A 13,290-nucleotide genomic window follows, 5' to 3' on the forward strand; every position below is an offset into this window, starting at 1 on the left:
GTTAGGTAAAGATATTTAGGGTCTTCCTCTTAGTATTATAAGGCAGATTAATTTCTATTGCATGTTTGCTTAGGGCTTTACAAGGAGGCAGTCTTATAAAGCTATTAAGTTTAATAACTGCTTATAGCTGGATAGTGTAAGAACAGACATTGAAGCTAGTTTTCTCACATTGTTGTATTGTTGTATGTCTTACCTTTTCCTCCCTCCTCAAATCAACAACTTCTTGTTCTCATTCTCAGCAAATAGTCTTGTTTCCTGAAAGTCATAGGACATCTGCTCTCTTCCACTAACACAGCCACTGACCTGTCTGCAGCTGTACATGTAAATCCTACCTTCCTTCTGATTCATGAAAATAGACAAAATTAACATGAGTTGACCTAACAGGCAGCCCTTCGATCCCATCCCTTTCTGCCTGTAACTCTGATAATTCTCTCATCTTTCCTTCATTTCTTTTTTTTTTTAATTTTTCTTGGAGTGTTGTTGATTTACAGTGTTGTGTTAGTTTCAGGTGTACAGCAAAGTGAATCAGTTACACTCCTGCATCAGTTTTTTCCTTTCTGTAGTCATTTCCATTGTTAGATAAGCATAGAAGTAAACATTTTCTTAAAAAAATAACCTCCTTTTCTTTAAACTGTGTATCTACTTACAGATAATAACCTATTTTTTGCTTCCTTTTGTAGCAAGCTTCCTTGAAAAGTGACATACCACTTACCTTCAGGTTCTCTTCTCTTAACTCTTTCTTGAGCTCATTCAAAACTTTGCACTCATTACTCTACCAAAATAACCTTTTTCAAGGTCACCTGGGGCTTCCTAATAGTTAAGAACTGTAGTCAGTCAGTTCTTAACTATTATCTTATTTAATAGCAGCAGTTGGCATCATTGATTACTCTTTCTGAATTTGCTTCATTTGGTTTCTGTGACACCGAACTCTTTTCCGCCTATAGAACTGTCTCCTCTTCCTCACCCGTCTTTGCTCCTTTGTCGTTTCCCATCTCTGAGACCTTTAAACTGTGGAGGGCCCAAGGGATCACTCCCTGCTTGTTCTCATCCAGCCTAATGGCTTTAAATAACATCAGTGTACAAGTATATTCTCCCCTGAATTTTAGACTTGTAAATGCAGCTGTCTGACATCTCCACTAGAGTGTTTAACAAGCATATCATATATAACATGTCCAGAAAAATGCCTTACTCCCCCACCTGCTCCTTGCTGTCTTCCTCCTGTCAATATTAGCTGTTTTGTTAGTTCTAGTTGCTTAAATCCAAAAGTTGGTGTCATCTTAGACTCTTCTTTTTTTTCTTACGTTCTGCATGCAATCTATCAATATAGCCTAGCTGTAACTAAAAAGCCTGTCCAGAATCTGATCATTTCTCACCACTTTTCATCATTTACCAACTTGATCCAAATTGCCATTGTTTCCAGTCTTGATTATTTCAGGTGTCTGCTCACTGCTTCTGCCACTGTATTGCCGCTTCTGCCATTGTCCCCCTACTAAGTCTGATTTTAACTAGCAGCCTGAATGATCTCTTTAAAATGGAGCACTCAGAGTAAAAGCGAGTCCCTCTGTTGTTTTAGAAAGCCTTCTAACACTTGTTCTTTCTCCCCAATTCACTTATCACATCTCACAACCACCCCCGACACCCCTCACATTAGCTTCCTTTAGAACATTTCTTACTAGATGTTTCCTTTGCCTAAAAGCATTCCCAGATACCTGCGTGGCTCCTGTCTTACTTCCTCCTTTTATTTTCTCAGATATCAGCTTAGCAGAGAGACATTCTTGATCGCCCTCAATAAAATAGTGACCACAACTTATAGCCTCTTCACCTTTCCTTTTATTGTTCTCTATGGCGTACTATATATTGTTCATTTCTTTAAATTGTTTCACCTTGCTAATATATACTTTCTGAGGGCAAAGAGTTTGTTACTGCTGTATGCCTTAAATCCCAGAACAGTGTTTGGCACATAGGAACTTTAAATATTTGTTGGACAAAAGAATGGATATTATTACTGGTTTTTGTAGTTACTATATGTCTTCCTCTTTAGGCTTGAGACAGAAAATTTTATTTGTATTACTCCCTTAATAGAAAGTAGGTAGAAGTCATTCATTTATTTAATAAACATTTATTGAGCATCTACTGTATGTAGAGGTTACAGTTATGACCGAGATAACTTATTGAAGACAGTTTCTCTTCCTAGGAAGAGCAGGCAAACTGCAGTGATCTGGTCGTGGTCCGAATGTCAATTCTGAAAGGCTTTAAAGGGTAATTCCCAAGCAGCATTCCTAGAATAGTTTATAGTGGTTTGCCAATCTATTTATAAATCTTCATAATCTTATTAAATTTCAGAGCTGGAAGGGACCTCAAAAATAATGTAGCTTAATTCTCTCATTTAATGGATTTGATTAAGTTGAGTTCTTATAAGTGTAAGGAACTTGCCTAGTGTCCCTACCCAATGGGATAGAATGGGGATAGAAGAGGATCAGGGTCTAGGTCTGGCCTCTTGATTTACAAGCCAGTGACTTTCCCACTGTGCCATGCTGCCTTTCCTTCCAGATCCCAGCAAATTCCTTTTCAGGAATAGACTGCAAGTGTGAGAGGTTACTTTTCTAGAAAGTTTGTAATGGGTTCAGGGTTTGTTTTAAGCAATAGAATAGTTAATTCTTTTATCAATTAAATAAAACCATATAGTTAAGCTGGAAGAATGAATTGGATTTGTTTATACTCATCTTTCTCTTAAATCTACCAGAGAAACTCTTGCTACTCAGTTGGATCTAGCGGAAACAAAGGCTGAATCTGAGCAGTTGGCTCGAGGGCTTCTGGAAGAACAGTATTTTGAACTGACCCAAGAAAGCAAGAAAGCTGCCTCAAGAAATAGACAAGAGATTACAGATAAAGATCACACTCTTAGTCGGGTAAGTGATAGTTAGCTAAGTTTTGTGATTAAAATTAATTGAAAAATCTAAACAGGCCACATTTTAAAGTGTTTGGGTAAGTGTATGTGCATGAGTATTTCCTTACACACAATGGTCTACTTGTATGCATATATAAAATAGTTTATATAATCTAAAACAATTGTTAATAATTGAAATTCTTATTCAGTGTATTGGGTTTTTTCCCCCTTTCTTGTTATAGATCTTAATATATTTTATGTGAAGAAATACTTAACCTTAAATTCATTTGCTTTATTATCTTAATAAATTGCAACTGATTTCATGGCCAAAATTCTATAAAATTCAGAGATGCTATTTTGGGATGTGGATATCCACAAAAATTCCTTGTGTATATGTACAAATCCATTATAGAGAAACTGTTACTACAAACAGTTGTCTATTCCTAAAATGTATAGTATGGTCAATAGATTATGGGGCTAGAAAGGGGAATTAGAGTTTTCTTCTTGGTGGTAAAGCCACCATCAAGTGCTCTGGTGTAAGTAGATCTGGATTCAAACCCCAGCTTTGCCCCTAAGAAGTTACGTCATCTTGGCAGTTTGCTTTGACTTCTTCAAGCCTCAGATTCTTCACTATAAAATAAAAATAATACCTATGTCATAGGATTCTGATGAAGATTAAATGCAGTCATATAAATAGAATGGGGAACAAGTAAATTACTGAAAATAATTGTTGGAGGGCAGAGAGAATGAAAAGTGCCCACTGAACTGAGAAGGTATCTTTAGACTAAAACGCCAAGGCAGGCAGCTCTGTACAGTCTTTGGACAGGTTACTATGGGTCCAGTAATCACGGAGTGGGTTTGGGCAGAAAATGATCTAGAAGCATTCGCAGCTGCACTACACACCACCAGAGGACCATTGGGACCTAGTTAACCTAGGGTATGGGAGGTATGTGCTTAAAAATAGGAAGTGCGTTCCTAGTTCCTAAGAATGGGTAACTAGTCTTGTGGGAATCAGGAATATGTCAGCAAAGGTCTTCATCATTGTTTGGGGACTACAGAGCATAGAGGCCACTTCTGATTATTAAATAATATCTACTACCTAAAAAGCCCTTGATGACAAAGAAGTGATTTTATCACATAGTACAGTCTGGGTAGGGTCAGGGAAGGAGTAAATAGGGAGGAAATATATGGGCCCACAATGGTTATCATTTATGCTAATAGCTAAACATTTTAAATTGTCCTTTTTGTCATCGTTATTCAGATGAAGAAACTGAGGCCCAGAAAGATTGTGACTTGCTGAGGGTCACAGAGACAGAGAACTAAATGTACATTTCCTAGTTTTTAGTCTTGTTCTTATTTTATTACATCTTGTATTCCTTTCATTTGTATGACTATGTATGTATACATGCACACTGAAATAATTTTTGGAAGTTAACAGTTACTTTAAAATATTTTTAATTACTTCCACATATTTCAAACTGGAAACCAAACATTTTTATTGTTAAGCAAAGTCTGACCTGTCCTTGTCTATGGAAAATGCAAGTGTTTGTTTAAAGATTATTGCTTTAAATATGAGAGTACCAAAGAGACTATACAGCTTCAACCTTTCTGTGCTTTGTTTAGCTTGAAGAAACGAATAGCATGCTAACCAAAGATATTGAATTATTAAGAAAAGAAAACGAAGAGCTAACTGATAAAATGAGGAAGGCAGAGGAAGGTATGTAAGATTTTTTAAAAAAATTGTAACGTTAAAATCAAGTTCAGAGGTAAATCTTTGTTGTGTGTTAGGGTTTTGAAGAATTTGTTTTCATATGTTAAATAACTTTTGTAGCCTTAAGTATTATCTTGAATAGGGTTAGTCACTCAGTTGTGTCTGACTCTTTGCGACCCCATGGACTGTAGCCCACCAGTCTCTTCTGTTCATGAAATTCTCCAGGCAAGAATACTGGAGTGGGTAGCTATGACCTTCTCCAGGGGGTCTTCCTGACCCAGGGATCGAACCTAGGTCTCCTGCATTGCAGGTGAATTTTTCACTGTCTAAGCCACCAGGGAAACCCCTAAGTATTATCTTAGAGAACTTAAATATTCTCACCATCACTCCCCCCATAAAAAGGTAAATATATGAGGTGATAAAAGTGTTAATTAAATTGATTGTGGGGGGATCCTTTCACAGTGTATACATATATAAATTCTTCACATTGTACATTTTAAAATCTTAAAATTTTATTTGTTATACCTCAATAAACTGAAGAAAAGAATTATTTAATGAAGGTACTGAAAGTTACTATGTAGTATATACTAATTTGAATAATGAAGGACATTGTTAGTTTGCAAGGCAGAAATTAATGGCATATTATATATGACATTTTATATAATTTGTTGACAGAATATAAATTGAAGAAGGAGGAGGAGATCAATATCCTTAAAGCTGCCTTTGAAAAGAATATCAATACAGAACGAACCCTTAAAACACAGGTATACATGCGCTTAGCCTTCCCCATATATTTGTATTTGAGTATCATATATTCAGAAGTTAATATTTGCTCTTCATTTCCTTTTTCTTAAAACTGAGATTGTCAAGTCATTGGAACAAATAATGTAATATTCTTTTTTCATTAAATATAGAAGTCTTATTTAGGAAATAGGATTTCAGTTGAGTTAAGAAAGCTAATTTGTCTAGTTATCTGATTAGTAAAAAAATATGTTTTAGATTGTATGGAGGACCCATAATTGACAGTAGGAAAACTTAATGAGGAGAAAGCATATGCTTGACTGAAGTCAAGAGAGCAGAATGAAAAGAAAGAGAAGAATGGGGAGTAAGAAACTTAAAAGGGGTGGTGTATCATTTCGCTTTGTATTTTGCAGCTAGATCAGTTTTTTACACTAAAACTTGATATCTTGTCATTGTACCAAGTCATCCAGTAGTTTTTAATTATTCAAAAGGTACTGTGTACCTCAGTTGATTTTTTTTTTTTTTAATTACAGTAAAATATTTTGTACTTATAGCTCCTTACCACTAATCTGTTCTCTCTCAGTAATCCTTCAACTAAAGTAATTTTTCAAAAATGCACTTAATAGTCATTGAAAATACTTCAGTGGAGATTTTACTTCTCTCTGTAAACATAGACCATGAAGATAAAGATGGACATTTATTCTTGTACATACTCCAAAAGAATGTTAGTTTAAAGAAAATGAACTAGGACCAGTATTTATAGCATATATGGATAGATACAAAGAGGATCTGCAAATAGGAAAAACGTTCAGTAGAAAATAGAAAAAGCCAAGGGACACTTGAGAAAAAAGAAGCAGTAAAGATTTTTTTAAAAGGCTCAGACATAGGGACTTACTGGTGGTCCAGTGGTTGAGACTCTGTACTTCCACTGCAAGAGGCGCATGTTTGATCCTCGTCAGGGAACTAAGATCCCACATGCCTCAAGGCGTGACCAAAACAGAAAAGGTTCAACCACAGTAGTAAAGCAAGAAATAAGAATGGAAACAATAATGAGATACCTTTTTGACAATCAAATTGGCAGGTTGTAATGAGTCATTGTACTCAACTTTGAGTATTATAAGCACATGGGGAACGTTCATTCATACAAAAACAATTTAACAGAAGAAAGCATTTGAATGTGCATATTCTGTGACCCAGTATGTGCTCATTTAGGAATTTATCCTATTTAAATACTTCCATAAATTCTCAAAAGAAGTATACAGAAATAAAATTGCTACATTATTTTTAAAAGTGAAAAACTAAAACTAACTCATACAAAGAGATGCAAAGAAGCCATTAAAAATAATTGAAGTAGATCTACATGTAATGACACAGAAATAATATTTACTGTGATATTTAATACAGTATTAAATTTAGGGGGCAAGTTGCAGCACACAGTGTACTGCAAAATTCCATTTAAAATTGAAACATTTATATATAATCTACTTATTGTTTTAGGAAAAGTCTAGAAGGATATGCACCCAGTAGATGAAAGAAAAGAGAAGGCTTTAGCAGAGATAGTCTTTGATGAGTGATAACTATCATAGCTTTTCATGTTCTTCACGTTATACTTCTATGTGTTTTTTTGTTAGATTTACTACTGGAAAAAAACAAATAGCCGTTTATGAGTTCAGTGACGTAAGCTTTTACTGCACTAAAAATATTACTCAAGGATTCTTTATCCTCGATGGGATCTAATCTACATGAAAATGATAGTGGTTAGGGATTTGTTCTATCTTGATGGAAAAATCTGATTTTTTTTTTTAACTACTACAGGACAGATATACCATAGCTTATGTTTCTTGGTTTACGTAGCTAATTTCCTGTGCTTTTTAACAGTCCTGTCTTACTTAGAATATATTTTTTCCTTCTGGCAAAAGGGGTTAGCCTCAACTATATTTACAACCTCTTTCACATTCAAGAGGGCCTGAGTATGGTGCCTTGTCCCCCTGCCCTCCTACTTGTCTAAAAGAAAAAAATTATCTTGAGCCTTTCTGCCTGTGTACTGTTTCGCCTGATTTTTGTGTCATCCTTGGCTCCCCTCCTTAATACCATTTCTTCTTTGCTCATTCGATTCCTGTTGGTCTTTTTAAGAAACACATGTGGACACAAATGCAGGTATTCCAGGAAGCCTTCCCTGACCTCTCCGAGTCTCAATTAGGTACTGCTTCCGTAGCACCTTGCTTGCTTCTTTTTCCTGATTTTCCACTCAGCACTGTCATGCTTGCTTTCCAGCTCCTCTGCCAGACTAGGCTGTCTTTGCGGTTAACTGTATTTTCTGTCCTTATATCTAGTTTACATGCAGTATAGTAAGTGCTGAATAATTGTTGAGCAGTAACTGGATTTTTGTAAGCCTATCTGGTTCTTATTAAACATTTGAACAAAGAGATGAGTCAGTAATAGTTACTTGTGCTACCAGTTATCAATATTCCAAACTTTATTAGGTTCTCCTAATTTTCACACACACAAAAAGTCCTGCTTCCTGATTTTGAAGGAAAAAAAAATTTTTTTTACTGGAGGCTTAAATTGAATAGCTACAATGAAGAACCTTATTAATAACATTTTAATATCATAATAGGCTGTTAACAAGTTGGCAGAAATAATGAATCGAAAGGACTTTAAAATCGATAGAAAGAAAGCAAATACGCAGGATTTGAGAAAGAAAGAAAAAGAAAATCGAAAGCTCCAACTTGAACTCAACCAGGAAAGAGAGAAATTCAACCAGATGGTAGTGAAACATCAGAAGGAGCTGAATGAAATGCAAGCGGTAAGGTTGTGTATGTGCATTTGTTATTACTGTATATACCTAGCTATTTATCTTGTTTAGTTTGTTCAGTATAAAAAATGCATATTTAGGTTTATATTCTTCCCAGTTTGATTATTGTTACTGTAATATGAACCATGATCTTGACAAACTAGGAAGATACTCTGTTAACTATAACTTGAGTAATTTTTACCCCTTAGCATCTGTTCGATTAGAAATGCTACTTTTGGAGAAACCACCAAGGGTTTTCCTCTGTATCTTTTACACTTCCATTTGGAACCATAAAAGCATTTTCTATTGTTTTAACAGGTGTTTGGTTTTGGTTTTTAATGCTTTGTGTTTTAGAAGAAAAAAACAAAATACTTTTTTAAAGCAAAGAGAAAAGGAGCTTATGCATGCAGTGTATTACTGAGGAAGAGAACTTGGAGTTTTATAGTTGTAGTACAATCTGTGGTAGTAACCATTCGTGAAGTTTATAGTCAGTTTTTAGTATTAGCAATTCTCAGTTACATATTTTATAACTACACTGATTCTTAGTTTCTAATGTTGGAGAGTTGAACTTAATTCTTTATATTATCTTGGTACTTCTTAATAGCAATTGGTAGAAGAATGTACACATAAGAATGAGCTTCAGATGCAGCTGGCCAGCAAGGAGAGTGACATTGAGCAGCTGCGTGCCAAACTGTTGGACCTTTCAGATTCTACAAGTGTTGCTAGTTTTCCCAGTGCTGATGAAACTGATGGAAACCTTCCAGGTAAGAATAATTGCTGTTACTTCATTCAGGTTTGCTAAAACAGCATGGGAATTAATGTAGATTTCTTTTATTTGGATTTATAACTCTGTCATTTTGTCCATGAATTCTTAAGAAGGGATTTATGTTTCTGATGGCCCAGAGTCTGATATTTGCATACTTAGTGCATTTTATAGCATAAAAACAGTCATAAACAATCTTAGGCTCTTAAAATAGCTCTGAATGGCTCTTCTTAAATAGAAACCTGAAGTTTATGAATCAGTATTGAGTAGCCCATCCCTATGGTGAAAGTCAAAACTGCTGCTACAACTCTCAGTGTTTAAGGAAAATTGTACATGTTTTTATGTGTAGCAGCTGTTTAGTGTTTTATGTGTTTTTGTGCTGAAACTAAGAACTGTACTTAATAATCAGAACCATAGCAGCTCTATATAGAAACCTACCTAGTGCTATAGTGATAAACTTCAACCAGACTTAAAGTTTCAAATTTGGAGAAGTAGATAAAAGCAGTTGGGAGGTGCAGAGAGGTGGCAGGGAGTGAAGTAAATGCAAAAGTGAGGAGCTAGGATGTCAGACTTTTTCTTCTTTCCTTTTTTTTTTTTTCCCAGTGAAGAATCAATTTAAAAAAAAAAATACTATGTATTGTCTCATTTTTGGATACATTCTTGTGTGGATTATAGTACATTTATGTCTTTTTAACAGAGATGAGCAGTACACATGATGTAGGTTCAATTTAGAAATTAATAGGTTATAAATACTAAACCATGCATTATGAATTTTAAAGGTATACATATACACACAGAGACACACCAGTTTAATGTACTACATATTCTTAGTTCAAGATCTTGAGAGTTTTAAGTGGTCTTAAACTTGAAGTAGATTTTAATTAATGTATTTCCTGAATAATGCATGAAAAGAAAGATACAGATCACCACATTTGATATGATAAGGATCTATGTTAACAGATATTACTTGTTTTTGTTGTTGTTGAGAATTTGAAATAAGAAACTTGATAGACTACCTAGAAAATTTCATGTTACTGTTATTGGTCAAGAAAGTGAAATTCAAAATAGGAAGTGAATTCACTTCTGATATGTATTCTCTGTAATAGTCATTCTTTTGTGGCTTTGCTAGCTCAAAATGAGGTATCTGGAAAGGGAAGGGCAGGGAATAAATATTTCTTACTCCAATGGTCAAAAAATTCCTTCCGTTTTCCCATTTTGGGCTCTCTGAAACCTCCAACCTGTTGAAAATCTTGTAGCTTCACTTCCTTATCAGAGGATCACTTTGGATTTAATAAGAATCTCTAGCTTCAGCTGTTGTTTGAGCATCATTTTAAAGTTATGACCCAATCATCAGTTAAGAAAGAGTATGACATGGAAATTCCTGGCGGTTTAGTCATAAGGGCTTTGTGCTCTCACTGGAGAGGTCCTGTGTTCAACAAAAGTTTTTTTGTCTTTATTCCATCCATTTCCCTTCAGCTTTATTTATAATGTCTTACTATGTATGCCTTGGTTTTCTTTGTATTAGGTTAAACATTTCAGAGACTGACTTGGTGAATACTGTCTAGAGGATTTGAATTGAGAGATGAGGTTGGGGGAAGGTAATGAGTTTTATTTCATCCTGGCTTATTCAGGAAGGCTAAACTCGAAGCATCATCAGGTGGTTTGACTGGCAAACTTAGGTGAGATATCCATTTAGACTTCAGAATCCTGATCTAATAAGTCCATTCAGGAGGGATCAGTCAGCAAAGAAATTTTTAAATGCTTCTACTGGTTCCATTCTGAGTATATGACTTAGTATAGCTGTGTATTTTGAGAGATTTTTGCTTTTAAGATTTTCAAAGTTCAAGTGGAGGGGAAAAAAAGAAAAAAAAGGTGCTGGTGGCCATTCTCCATTGACCAGTCAGGGTATCTCTCTATTACTGTGTTCTGAATTTGAAATTTTACAGAGGTCTTTACAGTGCTGCACCTTTTCATATCGGAGGCTGTGACTTTCATATTGGAGGTAGAAATTATGGATAATTATTATCAAAGTTACTTTGCCTCTGTATCATATATCTTACTGTTTGCTGCTGCTGCTAAGTTGCTTCAGTGGTGTCTGACTCTGTGCGACCCCATAGACAGCAGCCCACCAGGCTCCCCCATCCCTGGGATTCTCCAGGCAAGAACACTGGAGTGGGTTGCTATTTCCTTCTCCAATGCATGAAAGTGAAAAGTGAAGGTGAAGTGGCTCAGTCGTGTCCGACTCTTAGTGACCTCATGGACTGCAGCCTACCAGGCTCCTTCTTCCATGGGATTTTCCAGGCAAGAGTACTAGTAACTTGAAAGTCTATATTAAGTCTTACTGTTTACTAGACCTCTGGCAAATAAAGTTAAGTTTTTGTGGTCATATCTAGAAAGAATTGTAAAAAGTTTTGGCATTCATTCTTAATTTGAGAGTTACCTATCATTCACATGTCTGAAAGATTTTTTGAAGGTAATGATTAATTTTATTTAGTTTGGAAGACTGATCAATGATTGGAGATAATCAGTACATCTGAATTCTTGAGCATTGACTGATATTTTTTTCTTTTTTATATCACTTCTTAATTTAAATTTTTTGGAATGGTTCTGTAGCTGTGTTTCTTAAGCAATATGTAGTTCATCTAAGTAAACTTTGGTAGTCTTCAGAGATTAGCCTTGATGTTTGAATTGGCTATATTTGATACTGATTTACACCTCTTTCTTACATTATCCTCTTTCTTATATGAGTTACATATAATTAACTCTTAAAGGAGTTAATTGCTCATATTGCAATAATACACATCTAAATTTTTTTTTTTAAGTTCAAATTGCTCTACAAATAAATGAAACCTGGGATCAAGTTTTTTTTTGTACTTCTGTAGTATGTTATTGATAATAATCTAGACTTAGAAGTCCTCAACATTTATTTATCTGGAGAAGCTGATTTCTGTTTGTATTATAAAAGAATTTAGAATATTATACTTTCAGGTTGCCACTTAGGTCACAGGTGGTCATAGTTTTAAAGGAGGTCCTTACATACTAAAAAAAATTTTAAAGAACTGAATAAAAAACTGGTATATTAAGTTGCATATAAGACAAGAGTAAGTAATTTTTTTTAATCACTGAGTTTGGTTTACTTGCTTCTCTGAAGGGAATTCACTGGAAGGAAAGACTAAAATTCTGTTATAACATTTTTGGCAAAAAATAATTTTAAACTGGCAAAAACCTTCATATATCTTCAGCACCTTTTTTGAGTTTCTGATTTCTTCATTTTATTTCAATTAGGGAAGATATAAAATTGGGCTTATTTAATTCATAAAATGCCTTTGATGTATAAAATTTCTATAGGAACACTGAAATGGCAACATACAACAATTCATTGAAAATATATTTCAGTCAGTATATTCAAAGAAAACATTGGCAAATTAATCCAAACTTACAACCAGAAAGCTTATATATTTCTGGCACTTATTCTCATAGAGAAATAGCTTGGAAGGAGGATATTTTGGCATACACAATTCTGTATAAATGTCAAGATTTCCATGGCTTTTATGTCTTTTATTTTTAGTGAGGAATTACTGGTATGAAATGGACTCTGGCACACTGAAGGGAACTTTTCCTAGCAATAACTTTTCCTTTTGTAAATTAGAATATTTGTGAATGATCAGCAGCCTTCTGTATGTTATTGAATATAAATTAGCCCTGTGGTTTTTAAATTACAACCATTATTTAAATAGAAGGTGACTTTACTTGGCTAACTGAGAAAGAAAGAACTGGAGAATAATAATTTTTTAAACGGTGTATCAGGTACCTACTCTGTGTGTCAGATGCCTTGGGGGGGGGTGGTGTGTGTGTGTGTGTGTGTATATAAAAGTGCTCAGATGTGGTACCCTGCTCTCAAAATTTCCAAGGAACTGCCTAATGGGACAGATTAATTATTGATGAACAAAATAATAATGCTAACTAAGAAAAAAGTTGGGAGAAGAAGAGTATCACTTTGAAGTTTCTCATTATTAATTTCTTCCACTTTAACAACTAAATGAAGGAGAATAACAAAATCAAAGGCCATTAGGTACATGGAAGAAGCTGGAACAAGATCACTCCTGATTCAATTAACTGCAGAGTTTGTCTAAGGGAAGATTAGCACTATGCTCTAGGAATTGAAACTCAGAAATTAGATTGCCTGGGTGAACCCTGGAGCTTTACCAGTTGCTAGGGTTACCCTAGGGCAAGTCAGTTCACCTTGCTAAGCCTTAGTCTCGTCATTTGTAAATGGAGGATGATAGGAGGACCCATCTTATCCTATATTCCTGAGAATGTAATATCCTATGTTCATGAGGTTATATATATAGATTATATATGAGGTATTATTTGTACTTGATAAATAATAAATA

At 34.7% G+C, this 13,290-nt stretch overlaps 1 protein-coding gene across 3 annotated transcripts in view; it reads left to right on the forward strand.

Annotated features, from left to right (window-relative positions):
• ROCK1 (Rho associated coiled-coil containing protein kinase 1) overlaps positions 1-13,290 on the forward strand; it is a 124,723-nt gene that overhangs the window by 105,294 nt on the left and 6,139 nt on the right. For all 3 annotated transcript variants that reach the window (XM_061399800.1, XM_061399801.1, XM_061399802.1), the window contains 5 exons: positions 2,744-2,909; positions 4,511-4,604; positions 5,274-5,362; positions 7,957-8,145; positions 8,738-8,897. In XM_061399800.1, the coding sequence (XP_061255784.1) occupies positions 2,744-2,909; positions 4,511-4,604; positions 5,274-5,362; positions 7,957-8,145; positions 8,738-8,897 (698 nt within the window). The remainder of the gene's footprint in view (positions 1-2,743; positions 2,910-4,510; positions 4,605-5,273; positions 5,363-7,956; positions 8,146-8,737; positions 8,898-13,290) is intronic.

The sequence above is a fragment of the Bos javanicus genome, chromosome 24, assembly GCF_032452875.1.
Source record: "Bos javanicus breed banteng chromosome 24, ARS-OSU_banteng_1.0, whole genome shotgun sequence".
In the NCBI taxonomy this organism is placed as follows: Eukaryota; Metazoa; Chordata; class Mammalia; order Artiodactyla; family Bovidae; genus Bos; species Bos javanicus.